Raw genomic sequence first — 24,959 nt, 5'->3', positions numbered from 1 at the left:
TAACAGTAACAAAATGATATTGAGGTGTTTGCCCTTTTTTATTTTGTGAGGAAGGAGGGGCTTGAAGCATAAGAGTATTTTGCTGAACCTGACAGATTACGTAATAAAATCCTTCAAGCTCAGACTGTAAGCACACATACTGAAAAATGATACTCCATTTAGTTATTCTGCTTTCTGCTTTAGCATGTAAGTACAATCATTTTAATTGCATTACCTTTATTTTCAAAATGAAGTATGTTAATTAATAAATGATCATATGGTCTTATTTGGTGATATACAAGTGTCATATATTATATTATTAGTCATATATTATTTACACCATCTGAGACTAAAAATAACATTTCAATTTTCTTTGCAGGTGCCAGTAACGGAGATACTATTACACCAGACAAAACAGAGACATTTGCTGCTAATGGTTCAAATGTTACATTATCCTGCAGTTATTCATCTGCATGGTCTTTACTTTGGTACCGTCAGTATCCCAGATCAGCTCCTGAGTTCCTTGTACTCATCTCAGACACTGCAAAACAAGCCGAGACGTCTGGTGTAGATCACAGACTCACAACTAAAATCAGAAAAAAAGAAAAACAAAACTATGTGGACCTGGAGATCTCCTCTGCTACAGTATCAGACTCTGCTCTGAACTACTGTGCTCTGAGGTCCACAGTGACAGGAAACACAAGAACACTCTACAAAAACCTGACTGTAAAAGAAAACTATAGTCTTTAAAGATGTGGAGAAATGTAACTATTGTTTCTCTGATAAAGAGCCTGGATTTATAAATGAAACACAATACCATAATAGCTATAGAGAGCAGACGGATCCTTATGCTTTCTAATCGCTCTCATGGTACTTTGATGTCAAACACGATTGGTCTGAGCAGCGCTGCTTCAGGTCAAACACAACACACATTATGTGTACATGTATTTGCATTGCTTTGACCATTATCTGTAGGTCAAACTACTTTTCAATCATTACCTTCATCAAGTATAAAAACAAGAAAACAAAGCTAAAACCTGGTTAGGGATGCTGTGTTTTATTATGGTTGGAGCTAAACGCAGCAGGACACCAGCCCTCCAGTACCGAGTATATGTCCCACCATACATCGGTGCATATTGAATAATAAATACAAATCCCTCTCTGCTAAAATATTTTTACAATAACATCCTGGAGAGGGCAGTATACACACACCCCTTAAAATCTTTTTTATAATTTCCTGCATCTGTTTAACCTCTTCTCCTTGCTATGAACGATGCTATTTCTAACAGAAACAAGCAACTGCATTAATTATTTAATTTTTTTCTCCTGTTTCTGTCACACATAAAAATGATAATCCCTATGTTTCTGAAGCTGTTCATGTTTGCATCAGTTTATCATGGTAAGTGGGGAATATTTATTTTCATAATTATTTTAAACAGTTTTATAACCTTAAAAGAAAAGAAAAGAAAAGAAAAGAAAATGTTTACAGTTTATTATTATTTTTTGTTTGTTTTTTATGTCTTTACAGAGTGTCACGGAGAACACAGAGTTGTTCAGCCAGATAAAAACATAAGTAACGTTAAAATGAATATATAAAACCGCTTTATCACAACCAGAACTTTTCTGGTACATCCAGAGAGCAAATTACTTTCCTAAATACATGCTGAGAAGAAGAAAACAAGGAGGAGCAGGTATAGTGTCATCAGATTCAGTTCCTCTGACGATCAAGAATCTGTGTGTGTCTGACTCTGCTGTGTACTACTGTGACTGAAACACTATCAACATTCACAAAAACAGAGCAAGTGCTCAATTTTGTGACATGCAAATTTCAACGATGTCGACTTTTGTACCACAACCATAATAAAATCTAAAATGTAAGATTTTTTTACTATTTAAAAGAAAAAGTGCATTTCACCCACTCCTGGCTACATTTTAGTTTTACATAAACTACCGAAAAATTTTCTTCATAAACTTCTGTGAACCTGCATAAAAAATTAATTCACATTTATTAATCTAATTTAATGTTTGTAAAATATGTGCAGATGTGAAAAAAAAAAAAGAATGAAAGAGGAGGAGTTTAGCACATGCATCTGAGATGATCTTGTTACATTCTCTAGACTGTCACAAAGTTCAGTCCTGTTGTAGTGAAACACACATGTACAATGATTCTTCATTCAGTCATCCTACTTTTGGCCTTGACATGTAAGTGCTTTTGTGTATTTATTGCAAATATTTGCACTTCAAAAAATCTATAGATATAATATTTGTCATCAATAATATCTCATGCTTAATTAACTTATTTATTTGAAAACTAATCAATTTCAAACAGTATTTGATTTTTTTTTCTTTTGCTCTTCTCCAGCTGTGAGTTTTGGAGCTGAAATCACACCAGACAGCACTGAGGAATCTGCTGCAGTGGGTTCAACTGTTACTTTATCCTGCAGTTATTCCTCTGCAGACTCACTTCAATGGTACCGTCAGTATCCCGGATCAGCTCCTCAGTTTCTTGTGCTCATAATAGATGGTATAAAAGAGACTAAGACATCTGATGTAGATCCCAGATTCTCTACTAAGCTCAGAAAAGAAACTCAAGCAACAAAAGAGATCAGCCGTGTGGATCTGATCATCTCCTCTGCTGCTGTATCAGACTCTGCTCTGTACTACTGTGCTCTGGAGCCCACAGTCACAGGAAACACAAGAACACTCTACAAAAACCTAATACACAGATAAAGCTGTATTTCTTTCCATAAATATAGGTATATTATAAGTTCACGGTATTAATTTCAGATGCATATTTTAACACTTAATACTATTATGAATGCTCTTTCTTTACACTTCCCTCTAGGATGCAAGTCACTGACTAAATGTTGATTCAAATACAGTTCAGCATGAATTTTTTTAATAACTATTTTACCACCAAAATAAACTTAAACCCCTAAATTCACTCTTTATGGATAAGCACATCTAAAGAGAGACATACTGCTGATAATCTGGTTATGATTTAAAGTCATATAGCGAAGTACTGTAATAAAGTGCTGCATAAGGAATAAATCGAGATCTGCATAAGGAATAAATCGAGATCATATTCTGTTTAATTACATAATCATGTAAGAGAGTCAGTACGTAACCACAAGAGGGTGCTATGCAGTATAGCACATGAATAGTACTCAAATAACATAATTGTCTATGAAACAGATCTGATCTGCTCTGCTCTCTCAAAGAGCTCTTTGGAAGAGGTGGGGTTTAAACACTGATATCTGATGTGATCTTCTTTAACTTCGTGTCTGTTAGAGAGAGAATAAGAAACACACAATGAGTCTCTATTCTGTCATTCTGCTTTCTGCCTTTGCATGTAAGTGTTGAATTGTTTTGTATATAAATACTCAAAATGCAGCCATAATGGTGATTTTCTGCTCAAAATTAAGTATAAATGTTTTTCTTTTTGTTGTATCTTGCGTTCTATACTGAACATCTAAATTGAATAATTTAATTTTAACACCAGAAATCTTTATAAGAGATTTGATCTACTTTCACAGATGCAGCTTATGGAAATGAAATCAATCCAACCAAAACAGAGGTCTTTGCTGATGAGGGTTCAAGTGTTACATTATCCTGCAGTTATTCATCTGCATTTAATCTTCACTGGTATCGTCAGTATCCTGGATCAGCTCCTGGATCAGCTCCTGAGTTCATTGTGCTCATCTCAGATGGTTCAAAACAAACTAAGGATTCCTATGTAGATTCTAGATTCACAACCAAAGTCACTAAAGTCAGTAAAGAAAATCTTGTGGATCTGGAGATCTCCTCTGCATCTATAACAGACTCTGCTCTGTACTACTGCGCTCTGGAGCCCACAGTCACAGGAAACACAAGAACACTGCACAAAAACCTGACACATACCCAACACCCATATCTGCTGTTTACACTAGAGAACACCCCTCGATTCAACAAAAAACAGTATGCACGAATGGTCATTCACAGAATAAAAAGATATAGGATGACACACAAAGATAATTCAAGTATTCATAACGTTTTATTAAAGCAACTATGTTTAAAGAAGTGATTAAATCATATTTAGATGCATTTGGATTTTGTCCGATTGTGAAACAGGTGAGGTTTATATCTTAGGGGTAGTGTGTTGAACAGAGACTGAGTCGTACGATAATGATACCCCTTTTAGTTATTCTAAACAAATGTCCAAGAGTATATCAGCGAGTAAATAGCTCTATAACATAAAGAGGGATAAATATAGTGGGGATAAAGCATTTGTTCAAAAATCCTTCTTGATAAAGAATTTTTCAAGGTTTACAAAATAATATCAGGTTAGCAAATTCAAACTGAGCCTCAAATCATCCCAACAAACAAGCTCTTCAGTGAGCATTTAACTAATACATTAGCATACACAGTGAGGACCTGACCTGAATCTGAAAATCAAAATCGAATTTAAATCCGGGAGTATTAACACTTTCAAATATTCATGTTAATTTTATTTGTTCATTAATAATAATTCATGTTTGTGCTTTTCTTAAGGCAAGGAAAGAAAAGTCTATTTATATAGCACATTTTGTACACAATGGTAATTCAAAGTCCTTTACATAAAAGAAAGTAAAATAATCATGAAGAACAAAAATAAAACAAGCAATTTTAAAACTTTGGAAATGATTTAAAATTTGACTTATTTAAAATTAATTTAAAACAAGTAGAAATAAAAAAAAATGATTTTACCTAAAATACAGTGAATATGTAAAATACAGTGCAATCAGTTCGGACATCGCACAGTGCTTATTCAACAAATGCACAGCTAAACAGATGGGTTTTGAGTCTAGATTTAAATGTGACTAGTGTTTTAGCACATCTGATCTCTTCTGGAAGCTGATTCTAGCTGCAGGCGATAAATAAATAAAGGAGGACTCCCCTTGTTTTGTGTGAACCCTTGGTATTTCTAACTGACTCGATCCTAATGATCTGAGTGCTCTGTTAGGTTTATATTCAGTGAACATATCTGGATTGTATTTTGGTCCTAGGTCATTGAGTGACTTATAGGCGAGTAAAAGTACTTTGAAATCAATCCTGAATGTAACTGGAAGCCAGTGTAAGCACCTGAGGACTGGTGTGATATGCTCAGATTTATGTGTTAAATAAATAAATATATACTGTATTTATAATTCCTTGAAGATAAAGCTTTCTTCTAAGAAATGGCAGAACAAAAACATGAGAAGCGGCAGACAGCATCATGACACAGAAAGCAGGAAGTTTGAGTGTGTTTGAGAGTGAAACTGCAGAGACTCACAGTAACACAGATCTACAGCTCAGAGCACAGACAACATTAACACACACCTGATCTGACCTAGTCAACATGGAAAAACACCTGCTTTTGATTTTTATTATGACTTCAGGTATAATATAACCTGAAATCATAATTAATATTTTATTAATTACAGTAGTAGACACATGTAAATGGAATAGTCTTGTTACTTGACTCACAAATCATTTTGTACATTTGTTTTAGGTGTGATGACTGCAGACCAGATTAGACCGAATCAAGAAACTAGTGTCATAAAGGAAGATGAGACTGTGGCCCTCAGCTGCTCATATGATTCTACCATCAGTTATGTTTACTGGTACAGACGGTATCCTAATGGAGGGCTTCATTATTTAATATACAAGCTTACATGGTCAAGTAGTGGAGGTGGGAGCCCTGTGGATTCTCGCTTTGAGTCGACTACTTCATACACATCCACTAAACTCACTATTACTGGAGTAACTCTGTCAGATTCAGCTCTCTATTATTGTGCTCTTAGAGTCAGAGCCCAGTGATACAAAGTCTATGTGAAGCCGTACAAAAACTCAAATTCTTTTTCCCCTTTGATGTCAAGCCAAATCGAACCCACAATCTAAAATTCACACTACTGAATTATATTTGCAAAAGCCACCTGTGGGTGATTACTGAAAAGGTAATGAAAAGGAAACACAATGTTTCCTGGATTACATACACTGAATTCACCACCAGGGGGAAGCAATCCTTTAATTTCTTGTGTGAGACTGTTCAGTTTTTGAAAATATCAATAAAAGCTACTAAGAATTGAAAGAGATTTACCATAAATAGAGACTCACATCAGTCTGACTCTCACTCGCTTCAACTCAGAGCAATGATGACAAAAAAGCTGATTATTACTCTTTTCTTCACAGCACACGATTTTGGTGAGAACATCTTTCATTTACTCTTATTTATTTTAGTTACTTAATATCGGATTGTTAATTCATGTCTGATCCTTTCCAGTGAGCTGGGGACAGTACAGCGTTGATCAGCCTTTAAGAGAAAAGACTTCAGCTGAGGAAAATCAAGTAATTCTATTGTGTACATTCTCATGTACTGCAAATGCTTATCTCAGATCGCCGACATTCATTCTGAGTGACTTTTCCATTGAGCCTGAATTTAAAAAGAGATTTTGCATTAAAACTGGACTCCACATTAGGAACAGTTCCTCTGTCAATCCAGAATCGAGGTTGGGGTAACGCATTACAAGTAATGTAATCGGATTACTTTTTTCAAGTAACTAGCAAAGTAACACATTACTTTTTAATTTACAAGAAAATACTTTTACTTTTCAAAAAAGTAACGCCAGATACTTTGTTTTTCCATTTATTGACTGACAAGTTTACTGAACTTTTACTTTATTGCATTAAGCAAAGTGAGACATGTTATAGTACTTGTATATCATTGCTCTTTTGTTGATTTTGATTGCTTCCATTGTCCTCATTTGCAAGTTGCTTTGGATAAAAGCGTCCGCTAAATGACTAAATTTAATGACAAGTCTCCAGTCCCCATATTGGGAGAAATCAGAAGCACAGAGGCATTGTGTGCACTGTGTGAACATAATGTAGTTCTACTTCTACACTAAAGGTGAATGTGCATTAATTCAAGCCATTTGAAAAATAAAAAAAAACAGATTTAGTATTCATCAAAATGAATTAAAACTCAGAATAAGATGAAAACCTGCAATAATTAAATATGTTAACATTTATCAGATGCTTTTATCCAAAGCAACTTACAGTGCATTAATTTATGAATATTTATTTATATTTAAATACATTTATTTATTTTAATATTTTTTACCAGTAGTGTGTGTTTCCTGGGAAATTAACCCATGACCTTTTGTGCTGCGAACTACCACTGAGCCACAGGAACTATGTTAAATAACACAAATGTATCTAATCCCATTTTATTAATTAATGTCGTTGCTGCTGACCTTTAATGATCCAGTTCAACCATATGTCATACAAAAACCTGAAGCTCTTTTCACTTTGAAATCATCTAGTGAAACCACAATCAAAACCAAAATCTATCAAGCCCCCAATGTAATAAAATATGTAACCTTGTCGTTACAACAATTCATCAAGTTTTACATAATCACTGGTAAGCGACATTTACCTGCAGAATTGAAGATATTACAAACTTATTTTCAGCAAATGCAGAACCACATGAATTTAACAACATGTTGCCATACCCTCGTAATTAAATGGTGTAAATAAATAAGTAATTTCTGTCATAAAAACCAAAAAATAACATTCTAGAGAGTTTTTTTTAAATAAAATTAACCTCTCTCTCTCTCTCTCTCTCTCTCTCTCTCTCTCTCTCCCTCTGTATTGTGTTATATGTGTTTAACCTCTGCAAAAGAATGACTAACATTGTAATATAATAATCCAATTACAATAAAAGAATAAACAACTTAGAGAAATTAATGCAGATGTTAATATGGAAGTGGGATCCACATGCAACCTGCTTTAAAGAAATCAAGAAACCATAAATAAAAAATACAATAGCCAGAAAGTTAAAATGACAAGCAATTATTTTAAATATAAAAATGCATATGGTTATAGCTTGCAAATGTAAACCGTAAAAGTCTTTTCTAATTATAAATATGATTATGATGATGATGATGACCTCTACAGAGGAAGCTCCTCCTATAAAGTGTTTGAGGTCTACTGCATCACAAAGAAGCAAAAGCAAGAAGAGACTCTTAACTTCTTAGTTCATTTTTATGACTTCTCTGATTTCAGTTGGAAAGCACAACAGATATAATGAAACAGTGGCAAAGCGTGGTAATCATTATATTCATATATTTGTGGGGTAAGTAGCACTAATAAATATGTGTAGAATCATTTTAATTTTTAATATTGGAAATCCCTGAGTGTGAGTTTGTGTTTTTATTTCATTAGAAAATAAACTTACTTTAAAAAAAAAATCTATTTTAGGATGTGATTCTCTGGACAGTGTTGAACAGAAAACAAGAGTTCAAACTGCTTTTGAAGGTGAAACTGTAACAATCAACTGCAAATATTCAACCACCGATTCATTTCCATATCTGTTCTGGTACCAGCAAGAAATAAAAGGATACCCTAGATATATGCTGAAGAAATTTCCTGGATCTGGTGAAGTTGAAAAACAATTTGAAGAGCGATTTGATGCCAATCTCATCACCTCTACAACATCAGTTCCTCTGACAATCAAGAATCTGCGAGTGTCTGACTCTGCTGTGTACTACTGTGCTCTGCAGCCCACAGTGACTGAAACACACTCAACACTCACACAAAAACCCTAAATTAAATAATCATTTTTTAGAACTAGAATTCAAAAAAAAAATATATATATATATATATATAATTAGAATTCCAACAATTCCACTTTATATCATAAATCAATTTACCTAATGTTTTTAAATTTGACATTAGCCTAATATAAATTATATTTAAAAAGGTAATTTTCATGTCAAAACAACACACTGTGACAAATATTCATTTAAAACACATGTTGAGTGTACTGGGTTATCACTAGAAATAAATTTAATATGATATGAGCAGAAACACAGCTCTTATTTCAATGGTTTATACACGGTTTAATATTCCCCTTTTGATGAAATAACCTACTGGGGACCAGAAGAGGGCGATATACTGTCAGCATTCATACATCAGCTCTTTAAGTTGGCATTGACAGAACACTATTAAGTAAATGAGTTTTACATGAGGCACATTAATACCTCCTTATTTACTGAAAAAATATATATATATAAAACTTTGTGATCAAAAACAAATATCCGTGATATTTACTAGGATTATTTTATATTTGAACTCAAATGTTGATCATCAAGAAGTACAATTCATTTCAATGTGTTCTCATTCAGTGCAGTTACAAGGAGGAGCCTGTGGAGGTTTGAATAAAAGCAAAATGATCATTTAAACTTCTCAAGGTGCAAACATGATGATACCTTATGCTCTTCTTCTGCTGTTGTTCATAAAAAGTGAGTGCAATTTACTTATGACTCTTAGACATTTGTACAAATAATGCAGTTTACATATTTTTAGACTGACTTTGTTAAAATGCTAAAATGATACAAATTCAGTTTGATGAAATATATTATGTTTTGCATTTTCCAGGTGACACATTGGCACAGTCAATAACACCACAGGAAAACAAGACACTTGCAACTGTGGGGCAAAAAGTCACCCTGTCCTGCAAATATGAAGGAAGTATAACTAACCTGCACTGGTATCGCCAATATCCCAGATCCAAACCAGAGTTCCTGGCTTGGATTTACCCACAAGGTACTACAAGTGACCCACTTCCTCCCCGAATTATACCAAGAGTGGACAAAAATCTTGTGAGTCTGGAGATCTCTGATGCTGAAGTAACAGATTCTGCTCTGTACTACTGCGCCCTGACGCCCACAATGACAGGAAACTCAACTACAGTGTACAAAAACCTCCTGAACAATAAAACATGTCTCTGTGAATTCTTGAAATCAGTCCCAACTTATGAATGTGAAATAATTTCAGTGCTGCTTACCTTTTAATTTACACATATTTATAACACTACAGTCAAATAACACTACATTAAACAATTACAGATTTATAATAATGAAAAAAAAAAAAAAAAACCTACAGTATTAACCAAATGCTGCTATTTTCACTTGTCATATACTGTACTTACCATATACTTTCCAGGACTTTATGACAATGGTCACAGCGTAAGTTTTATTATTTTATGTCAATCTTGGGCAGATAAAGTACGGTGCTGACATTTTTCCCACTACTAGAACATGTTGAGCTGGAGATTCACTACTAAACCCAACAAAGAAAAACCATTTGGATCTGGAGATCACCTCAGCTAAAGTAACAGAGTCTGCTTTGTACCACTGTGCCATGGAGCCAACAGTGAGAAGAAACACACGAACAAAAAACCTGCCACATCTGAGAACACAAATCTGTTTATAGGAGGACATTTATAAGAGAATATTAAATATCTATTAAAATAAGAAGTTACAGTACTACACACTATAAACTTGAAGTATTGAGCACGTGTGGATTATTTATTTATATATGTGTGACCCTGGACCACAAAACCAGTCTTAAGCTGCTAGGGTATATTTTTAGAAATAGCCAGAAAAAAAAAAAAAAAAATGTAATGCCAAAATTCATTAGGATATTAAGTAAAGATCGTGTTCCATGTGATAATTTGTACATTTCCTACTGTAAATGTATCAAAACGTAGTTTTTGATTGGTAATATGCTTTCCTAAAAATTAATTTGGACAACTGTAAAAGATTTTCTCAGTATTTAGCTTTTTTTGCTCCCTCAGATTACAGATTTTCAAATAGTTGTATCTCAGCCAAATATTGTCAGATCCTAACAAATCACACATCAAATGAAAGCTTATTTCTTCCGCCTTCAGCTTTTGAAATTAATTTCAATTTTCTCAATTTCAGAAATGTACATTTAAGAAGGTTTTTTGGTCAAGGGTCACATATCAAGTTGCAAAAACAATATTAAATGTATTTCATTTAATATGTTTTGATTATTCATATTACATAGTGAAATATATAAAAATAATATGCAAAAATAAAAAAAATTTTGAGATCTTTACAATTGTAGAAATATATTGTTAAAAAATTTTGCACTTAAAGAGCTTTAAATTATTTGAAATGGAATAAAAAAAGAATAATAATCTGTTTTATGCAGACTGAATATGTTACTGATCAAACCCACAACTTCTTTGTAAAACAAACCAAATCTCTGGCACAATTATATTTGTGTGCAAAGATAAACAACCATATATCAACAACACGTTTGATTATACTGCATTTGAAATGTTATATTCTCTATCGGTGTAAGGACAGAATATAATACTGAGCTGCTATAAAGCAAAAAATGTGAGGCTTTACTGCATTATTTTGCTATTCACATTGCCAATGAATAAGATAACAAAACTCTGACTCTGAATATTGTACAAGTATTAGTAACAACTTTTAAAAAGACCCTTTACACTTTATAAAAGACATAAAAGTAAATGTAGTCAGTTTTAATGTTTCAGTAGTTTCTTGTGAATACAGTATCAAATTCATCTTTTTATTCAGCAAATTCCGCCTCTTTTAGATTAAGGTGATCAATAAAATAAATAAATAAATAAAATAAAAGTCAAAAAAGGAAAAATGTCAACCTTTTCTGCTGTTGCTTTTTGTTTTAATGGAAGTTATGCAATTGCACATCCTGACCACTTTGTGTCAGAATTGTATCCTATTATACATTCAAGCTCCTCCTATATGTGTTTAACCTTAGCAAACATAGTCTCACACAAAGTGAAATCTCAAGTCAGATTAGCTCATCATAATCATAAACTCAGACTGTTAATCATCATAATATTTCACTAATATTGCTGTTTTTTTTACGCTTTATGTAAACTATGTTAATCTGGCTGAGGAATTTTCTTCTATTGGCTGCAGTTCTAGGTGAAGTAACTTGTCTTTACTCATTATCTTTACATCAGAATATACTTGAAAACTGATTCATTTACATTTTTATATTTCCTGACAGAGTGCAATACACAAGATTCTGTCAATCAGCTAACAAGAGTTCAATCTGCGTCTGAACATGAGATGGTTAAACTTCACTGCACTTACAGTACTAGTGACCAATACCCTTATCTTTACTGGTACCAACATAAAACCAATGGATTCCCAGTTTACATGCTCCGTAAACTCTCGACTGGATCAAGCAGCAGTGAAAAAGAATTTGAGGAAAGATTTCATGCTGAACTCAACAAATCCTCAGTTTCTCTGTCAATCCAGGACGTGCGTGTGTCTGACTCTGCTGTTTATTACTGTGCTCTGCAGCCCACAGTGACTGAAACACATAAACATCCTGACAAGAACTAAGAGCTCTGAGATGTGCAGTTATTGACATGAGCAACATTTCCCTGAATGTGCATGTTCTATGTGATATATTTTGCTAAAAAAATCAACTGAAAGTTATTTTACTGTTCTTGGAAGGCATCACGGTGACATCTGTAAACATACTGTATTTATAATGGCATACCACAATATATAGCTATGAAGTGCTGCTCAAAGCTAATGCAAAAATGTATTACTATGTTTGTTATGATATTCATAATGTAGATCAAACTTCCACTTTCCACAAAGGCATCTTGTCCAATTGTTACAGAATAAAACACTCAGTGTTAGGAGCAGATTCACACTGATGCTGACAGTGTCAGATGATAATGAGTGAAATTATTATTATGAATTATTAGTTATTGAACAACTATTTTTGGCATCTCCATCTCTACGCAAACATTTTGCTTATTACGTGGATAATAACCCATCTTTGCATGGGTAAGTGATCATTTCAGTATGTCAGTTCAGATAAATACATTTAAAGAAGTCATTGTGACACTGATAGATTCTGATGGTTTAAACACTTTATTGGTTGATTAACTGAAGCCCTTTTTCCTTTTCACAGAAACTTCTTCAGCTGATACAATACAACCATTTATTTTAGAAAATTTAGGTAGAAAATGTGACCCTCTCCTGTAACGTCAGTATCACTGGTGTTAACACTCCAGTATCTCAGAATAAAAATCCTGCCTTTTTACTTCTTCTCACTGATTATTCACCCAAATCTGAGCCTGAACTTCGCCTGTGTTCAAAAGCTACAAAATAAATCAAATGTGTGGATCTGAAGATCTTCTCTGCTACAGTATCATACTCTGCTCTGTTCTTCTGTGCCCTGCAGCTCACAGAGTCTCAAGTGATCGGAGTTAAATCTGGAAGCGATGACAGATAAATATGATAATCAGGGTTGTTGTAACATTTTATGAAGCAACTTTGTTAAAAAAGGTAACAGTAACAAAATGGTATTGAGGTGTTTGCCCTTCTTTTTAGTCAGGAAGGAGGGGCTTGTAGCATAAGAGTATTTTGCTGAACCTGACAGATTATGTCATAAAATCATTCAAGCTCAGACTGTAAGCACACATACTGAACAATGATACTTCATTTAGTTATTCTGCTTTCTGCTTTAGCATGTAAGTACAATCATTTTAATGCATTACCTTTATTTTCATATTGAAGTATGTTAATTAATAAATGATCATATGGTCTTATTTGGTGAGAAAAGTTATACAAGTGTCATATATTATATTATTAGTCATATATTATTTACACCATATGAGAATAAAAATAACATTTCAATTTTCTTTGCAGGTGCCAGTATCGGAGATACTATTACACCAGACAAAACAGAGATATTTGCTGCTGATGGTTCAAATGTTACATTATCCTGCAGTTATTCATCTGCATGGTCTTTACTTTGGTACCGTCAGTATCCCAGATCAGCTCCTGAGTTCCTTGTACTCATCACAGACAGTGTGAAACAAGCCGAGACGTCTGGTGTAGATCACAGACTCACTACTAAAATCAGAAAAAAAAGAAAAACAAAACTATGTGGACCTGGAGATCTCCTCTGCTACAGTATCAGACTCTGCTCTGAACTACTGTGCTCTGAGGTCCACAGTGACAGGAAACACAAGAACACCGTACAAAAACCTGACTGTAAAAGAAAACGTCTCAGGTTACAAATGTAACCTTGGTTCCCTGAGAACAGGGAACGAGACAATACGTCAACGGCGCTATGGGGAACGCCTCAGGTGTGACAGGTGTCTGAAATCAAATATCAACTCACAGCAATCATGCTGACCGGCGACAGCCGTGAATCATCAGCTTGAATGATGAGCGTGCGACCTGGATATAAAAAGGGCGCCTTGAAACCATGACAATATCCTTTCGTCTGAAGGGACTGTTTGGCAGGCAGACCCTGAGGCATGGCTGGGAGACGTATTGTCTCGTTCCCTGTTCTCAGGGAACCAAGGTTACATTTGTAACCTGAGACGTTCCCTTTCGAAGGGAACTTCGACAATACGTCAACGACGCTATGGGGAACGAAATACCCACGCCGCCATGCTAAAGGGAGTGCATGCCCAATGGCAGTGACAACTGTCAGAACCAGCAATTCAATGAACGCTAGAACCACTCACCCTCAGGTCACACAGGGCTGTCAGTGACAGCACTCCCTACGGTCATAGCCCAAGCTATATGATACCACAGAAAATCTCCATAAACATAGTTTAGTGAAAGGTCTACCTGGGCCTGCTCAAGGGCCTAGGACCACAACTTCAACTTCTTAGAAGGGGTCCCTTCTAGGGAATGTGGCTAGGGAACCCGAGGGAACCCCAGCCAGTCACTATTCAGGGGAATGTGCCACCTGAAATGCCACCAGGCAGGCCTGACCTGGTGTCACTACATAAGACACTACAGACTGGCCACTTCCTGTCTGTCCGAAGACCGAGCCTCTGGACACTTGCCTTTAGGAAGGCATCCAGCCCGAGGAACTGCGGAGCAGGCAGTGTACCACTCGGCCCGGATCTCAGAGACGGGATATCCTGGAGAGTATGACTCAGCATAGTGCTTTACAACCCTTGCCAGCGAGGGGAGTTTCTCTACTCGATCCACGGATCTACCCAGTGTTTGTGTTTCAAAAAACACTGAGGAGGCCTGTGAGGGCCTAAGGACTGATCTAACTGGGAGGCCTCATGAGAGGCCTACGACCGACTGACCAGACTCAGGAGACCACATACTCACATTGACCCTCAGTGAGGGGAGCATAAGATCTACCTGGTAGGCAACCAGGCTGTAGCAGGATAAAAAGGTTCCAGGAGGGAACCCATAGCAGAGAATAAAAACTTGAGCCGAGCCAGGGCGCAAACTCACCTCCGGTAGCTGCCTGATAAGGACTGCTAAACTGAAAGTAAGTGGCCACTAGCTTACGAAACCCAGCATCACCGTGAAACTACTCCCAGGGAGACCTGGAGAAGCCTACTACCTGACAACCACAGTATGTGGGAGCTCACAGTATGTGGGAGCTCACCTTCAGAGAGGCCTGGTGAAGCCTGCTATCTGATAACCACAATATGTGGGAGTTCACCTACAGAGAGCCCTAGAGAGGCCTACTACCTGTTACCAGATAACCACCTTAAGTGGAAACTGAGAGTCATTTGGAACTCAACTCCAGGGAGGCCTGGTGAGGCCTACTACCTGACAACCACAGTATGTGGGAGCTCAACTTCAGGGAGGCCTAGTGAGGCCTATTACCTGATAAACACAGTGCCGGAAAGCTTACTTTCAGGGAGGCCTGGAGAGGCCTACTACCTGAAAACCATAGCTGATAGTGAGCCAGACTGGCAGTCCAGTTGACTGTCTTTGGGGCTTTGCCTTCAGGGAGGCCTTATGAGGCCTACTACCTGACAGTTCAAAGAAGCGGGAATTCAACTCCAGGGAGGCCTGTGGGGCCTGCCACCTAGTAACCACAGTATGTGGGATTAAACCCTCAGGGAGGTCTAGTAAAGCCTACTACCTGACCACCACAAAATATGGGAGCCCACCTTCAGGGAGGCCTGAAGAGGCCTACCACCTGAAACAGTCTAATCAGCTGGATGTAACTGCTGCTGGGGACTTGCCTAACAGGGAGGCCTGGTCGAGCCTGCTAGCTGATAGCGAGTCTATTCTGCTACTTTACCGAACACTGCTGGAACCATACTATTAAAAACTTTTCCTATAGTTTTGTCCAAGTGTATGTTCCACAATGTTGCGACCCACCTCAGAGGAGGCCTGTTAAGGCCTACTAATCAGCAGTGAGCCTTCTGCCCGAACTACCAGGGCCAACCACCGAAGGTGAGCTGGCCTAGGAGCCCTATTGGGGGCTATTCCGTCAAGGAGGCCTGCTGGGGCCTACTAAAAAACTGTGCAGCCTTTGCGGCAGAAATCTGTTGCTACAGCATCCTGGTACCTAATCACATTGCCAGAGGCAGTGTACTCAGCAAATAGCAATACCCTTATAGCAGGGGAGTACAACATACGCCATTCTGCCTAGTGGAGGCCCCATTAGGGGCTTACCTACTAAATGCATAGGCGTCAGCCCATGGCAATGCTCTGGCTTCAAAGGGAGCGGAGTTCAAAAACCGGAATGAAATGTAGTTTAGAACTCCCTGCTCAACCGGAGCCATCATGGTGTGAGGTAGATACATACAGAGCTGAGAATGGACTACTCAAAACTACCCTGAGTTAGCGGGGGAGTAACAACCACATGCCCCTGCAATGTTAGACAGGGAGCAGGCCTGCAAGTGGCTCCAAAGGGTGACAGGGATTTGTCCTGAATTGCAAGCCAACCCACTTCAACCCATCGGTCGAGCGATTAGCTCAACGGGCTGAGTGGAGCCAGCTCTAGAGGCCCAAAAACATCTCTGTTCGGCAGGGTCTGACAAACTCTCACTTCGCAGAGCGAAAGATGGCCTAACCCTGCCAGACTGATCCTACCTCAGCTACCACCCTGCATTACTCTATCACCCCTGAATGCAGAGAAAGGGGCGGGCCTTGGCCAACAACTCCCATCTAAGGGAGGAGGCTGAAATCAAGGGGAGGAAGCCTAACACATAATGAATGTGGCAGCTATACTTAGCAACACGCCTCCAACATCCCTAGCATAGCCTAGGCCAGCTACATAGGCGGCCCGGATGAGGGCCGACCTACAAGCATAGATCTACCTGAGGGCTCGGAGGAGCCACAGCCTACTTGATTGAGAGGCCGTGAAAACACTCAACCTACTGAAACCCAACAGAGCTCAGGGGAGCGAGTACTCAGGATACCAATGTCACAAACCGATAGGCAGGACATCTATCTGAAGATCTATCTGAAGCGCCAGCGTCAGTCTAAACCTAAAGCAAAAAAGTTTTTTTTTTTTTAGGAAGACCAACTACTCTACCCTCTGGGTGGCTAATAGCCCTGAGGCTAAACAGAAATGAGCGGTGACCCACCACGCATATAAAATGTTATGACAGGAAGACCATTACATACTCAGCACAGAAGCCAAATCTTCTTTGAGCTTCTTCCTAATTCGTTCTAGCCACCAACTGGGGGAGGCTTCAGGGCCCTAAAGTCCATACTTTAATTGCTCCTCTAAGAATGACCCCCTAGGTCTATACAGGGAACAGGGTCTGTAGAGAAATACAATCAGTGTTAGTTATACACACAGAATTTTACAAACCAAAAGTTCACCTGCGGCGTGCGGAGTGAAGACTCGCCAGAGAGTTCTCAATGAATCTGGGGTCCACCACTTTTACATGCCTAAAAGAGGCGCTCACATCAACCAGTTGCTATGGTGGGCCATCAGAACATAGTTCTCATCTTAAGGCCCATCCCCAGGGCTGGTCTAACGTAAACGCCTGGGGAGTCAAGAAGAGGGAGAGGGCTGGTAGAAAAGGCCCTCCAGGGAGATCAAACCCTATTTCCGCTGAGCGTTGCAGCGCTTGTGCTGAATGACCTCCCTTAAGTCCCTCTTTTTGCAGGAGGCCCGCCTTCTCTGTGTACTACTCCTCCATGGAGGGGGGGCACGAGAGGCGACACTAGACCTCTGGTCCTGCCTACGGTCCTCAGACCAAGACGGACCAGGTCCTCCCGCCTGCCTGGGCTGGGGCCCGGATCTCAGAGGTATGCAGGTCTTAAATGCAGCTGAGCGCGCCTTCGCCTCCCTAAACTTTCCAACCACCGCCTCAACGGAGGTGCCAAAAAGTTTAGCAGGCGAAACTGGTGAATCAAGGAGAAGGGATTTTTCTTTCTCCCCGATATCAGCCAAGTTCAGCCACAGATGCCTCTCTGTGGCCACCATCGCCGCCATCGATCGGCCGATCGCGGCAGCAGTCTGTTTAGTGGCCCGGAGGGACAATCTGTGGTCCGGCGCAACTCAGCGACTGCCTCAGGGGACAGCCCTGCCCCCTGGTCAAGATCCTGCAGCAGGTCAGCTTGGTAGGCTTGGAGCACTGCCATGGTATGAAGGGCAGCACCAGCCTGACCTGCCGCCGTGTACGCTCTGCCATTCAAGCGAGGCGTGGCTTTAAGGGGCTTGGATGGCAGAGTCGGAGCTTTTAGTGTCGACACCCGCCCAGAAACGAGATAGTTCGCAAACGTCTCTTCAACGGGCGGCATCGACACATAACCGTACTCACCGATCCCCTCAACATCAGCGAAGTTGCCCCGCTGATGTCGATGAATACGGGCAGAGTACGGTTTCTTCCATGCCCTCTCGATCTCTGAATGGAGATCAGGAAGGAATGGAAGGCTCTGCTGAGCTGGTGGTCTATGTTCAGGGAGAAACCGATCATCCAAACGACCGCGAACGATCTCTCCCTGAGCGCGCCGCCATGGCAACTGAAGTTTGTCAGTGGCGCGCTCCATAACTTCCACCAGCTCTGCGTACACGGGGCAGGATGGCTGACAAGGTTGAGGATCTAAATCATCCTCCTCAGCCATCTCTTGCCCGGCCTGAAGAGCACTCGCTGCAGTATAAGTAGGAGAAAAGTCTCCGTCATCCACCTGCAGCTCACTCTCGTCAGCCGATGACGCGTCCGAGAGGTTAACGCCCCTCTCGAGACTGTCAGCGAGCTCCATCTGGGAGCCCCATGAAGCGCGTCGCCGCTCTGCCTCGGCACGAGCGGGACCCGATCCGCGAGGACCAGACGCTGAACTCTCTTCCCTCGAGAAGAGAGCCCGACGAGACCGGAGCGTTTTCATAGGAAAACGCTCACAATTTGCACACGATGCTCCCTCAAGAGCATCCTGTGCGTGCTCTTCACCCAAACAGTACACACACAACTTTTAGGACTTGGCTTAGATGTGCGTTTCATTTCTTCGCTGTAAGCAGACGTTTAAATCAGACAAAACAGTCCCTGAAGACAAAAAGGATATTGTCATGGTTTCAAGGCGCCCTTTTTATATCCAGGTCGCACGCTCATCATTCAAGCTGATGATTCACGGCTGTCGCCGGTCAGCATGATTGCTGTGAGTTGATATTTGATTTCAGACACCTGTCACACCTGAGGCGTTCCCCATAGCGTCGTTGACGTATTGTCGAAGTTCCCTTCGAAAGGGAACTATAGTCTTTAAAGATGTGGAGAAATGTAACTATTGTTTCTCTGATAAAGAGCCTGGATTTATAAATGAAACACAATACCATAATAGCTATAGAGAGCAGACGGATCCTTATGCTTTCTAATCGCTCTCATGGTACTTTGATATCAAACATGATTGGTCTGAGCAGCGCTGCTTCAGGTCAAACACAACACACATTATGTGTACATGTATTTGCATTGCTTTGACCATTATCTGTAGGTCAAACTACTTTTCAATCATTACCTTCATCAAGTATAAAAGCAGGAAAACAAAGCTAAAACCTGGTTAGGGATGCTGTGTTTTATTATGGTTGGAGCTAAACTCAGCAGGACACCAGCCCTCCAGTACCGAGTATATGTCTCACCACACATCGGTGCATATTGAATAATAAATACAAATCCTTCTCTGGTAAAAATATTTTTACAATAACATCCTGGAGAGGGCAGTATACACACAACACTTAAAATCTTTTTTATAATTTCCTGCATCTGTTTAACCTCTTCTCCTGGCTATGAATCATCATATTTCTAACAGAAACAAGCAACTGCATTAATTATTTAATCTTTTTCTACTGTTTCAGTCACACATAAAAATTATAATCCCTATGTTTCTGAAGCTGTTCATTTTTGCATCAGTTTACCATGGTAAGTGGGGGAATATATATTTTCATAATTATTTTAAACAGTTGACTAACCTTACTGCAAGAAAAAAACATGTTTACAGTTTGTTATTATTATTATTATTATTATTATTATTGTTATTTTATGTCTTTACAGAGTGTCACGGAGAACACAGAGTTGTTCAGCCAGATAAAAACATCAGTAACCTTACAATGCAAATATAAAACCGCTTTATCACAACCAAAACTTTTCTGGTACATCCAGAGAGCAAATGACTTTCCTAAATACATGCTGAGAAGAAGCAAACAAGGAGGAGCAGATACTGATGCTCAGTTTCTGGAGAGAGATCACTCTGAAGTGTCATCAGATTCAGTCCCACTGAAGATCAAGAATCTGTGTGTGTCTGACTCTGCTGTGTACTACTGTGCTCTGAGGCCCACAGTGACTGAAACACACTCAACACTCACACAAAAACAGAGCAGGTGCTCAATTATGTGGCATGCAAATTTCCACGATGTCGACTTTTGTACCACAACCATAACACATATAAAATCTTAAATGTAAGATTTTTTTATTATTTAGTTTTGTGTAAAGTGCATTTCACCCACTCCTCACTACATTTTGTTTTACATAAGCTAATTTACTTCTGTGAACCTGCATAAAAATGTATTAACATTTATTCATCCAATTTAATGTTTGTTTTTAAAATATGTGCAGATGTGAATACCATTTGGCATTTAAAAAAAATGGATGAAAGAGGAGGAGTTTAGCACATGTATCTGAGATGATCTTGTTACATTTTCTAGACTGTAACAAAGCTCAGTCCTGCTTTAGTGAAACACACATGAACAATGGTTCTTCATTCAGTCATCCTACTTTTGGCCTTGACATGTAAGTGCTTTTGTGTATTTATTGCAAACATTTGCACTTCAAAAAAATCTATAGATATAATATTTTGTCATCAATAATATCTCATGCTTAATTAACTTATTTAATTTAAAACAAAACTTATTTCATCCTTATATAATAAACATTTTTTTCAGTGGTACAATTTTAAAATCTTTAATGATAATGCAACTTCCGTTTTTAAGATAATTAAGTAGTAATTAATTTCAAATCACTGTAATTAATCAATTTCAAACAGTATTTGAAAATTAGTTCTTTTGCTCTTCTCCAGCTGTGAGTTTTGGAGCTGAAATCACACCAGACAGCACTGAGGAATCTGCTGCAGTGGGTTCAACTGTTACTTTATCCTGCAGTTATTCCTCTGCAAACTCACTTCAATGGTACCGTCAGTATCCCCGATCAGCTCCTCAGTTTCTTGTGCTCATAATAGATGGTATAAAAGAGACTAAGCCATCTAGTGTAGATCCCAGATTCTCTACTAAGCTCAGAAAAGAAAATCAAGCAACAAAAGAGATCAGCCGTGTGGATCTGATCATCTCCTCTGCTGCTGTATCAGACTCTGCTCTGTATTACTGTGCTCTGAGGCCCACAGTCACAGGAAACACAAGAACACTCTACAAAAACCTGACATAAATCTACCTTCTACTAATCAGACTCCAAGACACAACAATCACCATAATCATGTTCTTAAATTGCATTAAAATGCATTTTTTATAGTCATGAATAGCCTATATGTTCATGTTTATTTATGTATAGTAGGTTAATATAAATATAAAACAAAGTTTTTTTTGAGCAATTGTGAGTTGGTGCCCTACGCAAACTGCATACTCTGCATGTAGAGAGCGGCTGTACTGAATAACTGTACAAATGTACATGTACAAACCCAGAATTTTTCATGTTTACATGCACTGTAAGTGAAAGGTACACTGTCAGAAATAGGTGTACAGTAGGAGTAAATTTCTGTCCCACTATAGGTACAATTTTCACTAACGTACCCCATAGGGCTTATAATTGGACCTCAAGGTACATGCATGTACCATTATGTTTCCAAGCATTAAAAGGTACATATATGTACCATTTCTTTTAAAGGTTAAGGTACAATGTAGAGCCAGCCATGATTGGCTGCTTGAATCTCAATTTAAAAGAACGTCCAGTTCATCCGTTTCTTTCTTTTAGCAAAGACAAAGTCACAGCATGGTTACTCATGGCTCTTACCATAGTTGGGAAGTCCAGGGGCCAAAGAGTAAAAGTCCTGCCATATTTTTGCTCCACCCATAAACTCAGCAGCTCATTTCACCAGAGGAGGAACCAAATCATTACTTCAAAGTCACAAACAAGTCTCAAGTTAAATCCCAAGTCCTCAAAGAGTTAAGGTTAATGAGATAATTAAGTTACTAATTAAATGATGATTGTGCATTAGTAATGAACACCTGCTGTTATTGAGAATTACAGAGGATCAGATGTTGCTGTTTAATTGGTTAAAATGATGCCACCATCATGGAGATCAGTGTTTGATTTGTTGTGCTAAATCTCTCTCTGTAGCTCTATATGAGGTGTTGTGGAGAAAAGAGACCAGTGATATGCAATGAACGTAGTCACAATGAGCTGGTTTATTCATATCCAAAATAATATGTACTTCTTTTTTTTTCATATGTTTAGGTTCTGAATAACCATCCCTGTGATACTACACCATGCAAAAATATTACTGCTCTAATAATTTAAAATCTGTGTAACACATACAGATGTTTGAACTGCAGAACTTTTTAGACACACACTGATATGAAGAACCAAGGCATAAATCTCTACAATGGTGACAATCAAAAAAATGGTAAATGTTGCAATACATGAAAAACTCCCATAATGCACTGCAGTTTAAATTATGATTATTATTTTTACCACTGTTGAGGATCATATGATAAAATGTTCATGGCTAAATGCCTAATCGTAAACATTTTTTTTGATCATAAATCATAAATTACCTGCTAGTTCAATATTTGTTTCAGCTTAGCACAAAAGTTTGCTGTAAAACAGTAATGCAGTTGCTTAGAAACAAATTTATCAAAAAAAAAAAAAAAGGCTCAAGAGCCCAACTGAGGCAAATACTCACCTCATTTATGGTAGCAAAGTTTTTTTTCCCATCCAATTGTTTCCATCCAAGGCTGTGCTTAAAGTCAGTTGTAGTTCTTGTGTTTCTCTTTTCTTCAGTGATGTTGATTGTTACCAGCAGGTGTTAACGGCATTTATATCGTCACCTGGTCTGTGTGCGCAGTTAGTACATGATTTACATTTATTATTTCCGTCCTCGGACAATAACACAGTTTACGTTTCAAAAAGTTGAATTGTCTTAAGCATCCATCACGGTGTTTTGTTAAGATATCATTAACTGGGTAATGAAGACTAGTTGGCCAATCAGCTTATACCTTGGTTTTCAGAACGATGAAAAAATATTAAAAAAAATATTTTATAAAATAATATAAATTGAAAACAGCACAGATTACAACCAAACCAAATCTGGTTCAAAAGATAAGACATAATTACATACATTATTTCAGTGAATATTACTAATCTTACAATCTTATTACTAAGCTTTGTTTTGAGCATTAGCCTCAGCAACTCATGGACATCAGCAAAGGCAAAACCATATGTGTTTGCTACATTCTTAAATGGATGTTATAAATAAATATATATATATATATATATATATATATATATATATATATATATATATATATATATATATATATATATATATATATATATATATATTCTGTCGTAATTTACATCATTACATCATATCCCTCTATTTTTTTTCTTTTTCTGCAGAGCTTAAAAGAAGATACTATTAAGAATATAAGGGGTAGCAAATTATTTTCATTTTTAGATTAACTATTCCTTTAATTAGGATGATACATACTTAAAATATTAATCATGCAGGGCTATCACTGCAATTAGTTATGTAAATAGTCTGCCAAACTAAATATGTATTACTACAATGTATATTAAATTTAATTCAGCTTGGTGCATCATAATGAAGTTAGACCTTAAGTAATAGATACATGTATATTATTTGCTCTTACAGGTGCAGAAATGAAAGCTCCCAAGCAACTCAGCAAATTAAGATGTGGAAAAACATGTTACAAAACTACCACAATCCCTGATAAGAGGAACAGTAGTATTCAGTTAGGTAATTATTTAAAATATTGTGTGATTAATTAAATGTGTTTAATTTAACCCTCTGAGGTCTAAGGAGGTTTTGGGGGCCTGGAGAAGTTTTGACAAGCCTTGACATTTGTGATTTTTTTTTCAGTTGCTTCTAAAGATAAACATGGCTAAAGTCTGATAACACTTTATTCAGTATAAACTGGGCTACAGTAATATATAAATAGTATGTATGTACATGATTGTGTTTTTGACAAAACAACGTTTATGCGTGGTCAGTAAAAAAAAACTAAAATTGACTGAAATAAGGTCATAAAACACATTCAGAACATTTGTTCACAAGACTGTCAGACCTGGAGCTTGTAGCCTAGTTTTTGCTTCAAATGTGAAAATCATATTGTTTACTCACTCACAGAAAACAATAGATTGATTAAAGACACTGTCTTGATTGTCTAAGACACTTTTTGCTTCGAAAGGGCACATGATAGTAGGTGTGATTGACCATGAATATTATTGTGATTTACACCTGAGAAGACAAAGGCCTGCATAATGAGCTGCATAATGAGCCTTTCAGTCAGGTGTGTGACTGAGAAGGAAGAGTCACAAGAAAGAAAGTGAGGACAAAATAAATGTGTATATTTTTATGATTGTATCACCAAGAAAGGATATGTAAAGGTACTAAAGATGGCAGCCACAAAACAAACAAACAAAACAAAAATAAAGGAGTCTGAAACCCATGAATATTAAGTATGCTAATACTGTTTATTACACCAAATCCATGCAAAAATAGCCTAAAGTTTATGTTTAGTGGATTATGATGTATAATACTTTGTGTCATTAAATGGCAGTGTTCTCAGAGATTCGCTAGGAACTGCAGCAGTGAACATAATTGAATTTACGGAACTCAATTTGGGTATCATGTGGTTCAGAGAGGAGGGACTCAGTGTTCACAGATCTGACATGATCTAAT

General features: G+C 37.7%; 4 gene segments (V, D, J or C); all 4 read left to right on the top strand.

Moving 5' to 3' along the window:
• Window positions 1-2,109: 2,109 nt before the first annotated feature.
• On the top strand, window positions 2,110-2,649 carry LOC113096588 (immunoglobulin iota chain-like; the record flags this gene model as incomplete). The annotated part of the segment is given in 2 exon segments: window positions 2,110-2,181; window positions 2,342-2,649. Coding segments are annotated over 2 exon segments (348 nt in total), but the record flags the coding sequence as incomplete, so codon positions are not given.
• A 551-nt stretch (window positions 2,650-3,200) lies between these two features.
• On the top strand, window positions 3,201-4,093 carry LOC113096574 (T-cell receptor alpha chain V region RL-5-like). The segment is given in 3 exon segments: window positions 3,201-3,331; window positions 3,516-3,936; window positions 4,090-4,093. Coding segments are annotated over 3 exon segments (465 nt in total).
• A 5,129-nt stretch (window positions 4,094-9,222) lies between these two features.
• LOC113096573 (Ig kappa chain V-VI region XRPC 24-like) lies at window positions 9,223-13,566 on the top strand. The segment is given in 3 exon segments: window positions 9,223-9,278; window positions 9,415-9,730; window positions 13,512-13,566. Coding segments are annotated over 3 exon segments (414 nt in total).
• Window positions 13,567-20,746: 7,180 nt separating this feature from the next.
• Window positions 20,747-24,958, top strand: LOC113096572 (immunoglobulin lambda variable 1-44-like). The segment is given in 3 exon segments: window positions 20,747-20,815; window positions 21,102-21,411; window positions 24,838-24,958. Coding segments are annotated over 3 exon segments (471 nt in total).
• Window position 24,959: the final 1 nt, after the last annotated feature.

Source organism: Carassius auratus, unplaced genomic scaffold (assembly GCF_003368295.1).
Source record: "Carassius auratus strain Wakin unplaced genomic scaffold, ASM336829v1 scaf_tig00215982, whole genome shotgun sequence".
NCBI classification, from domain to species: Eukaryota; Metazoa; Chordata; class Actinopteri; order Cypriniformes; family Cyprinidae; genus Carassius; species Carassius auratus.
Note: the sequence above shows the minus strand (reverse complement) of the source record. Positions and strands in the feature narration are given on the sequence as shown.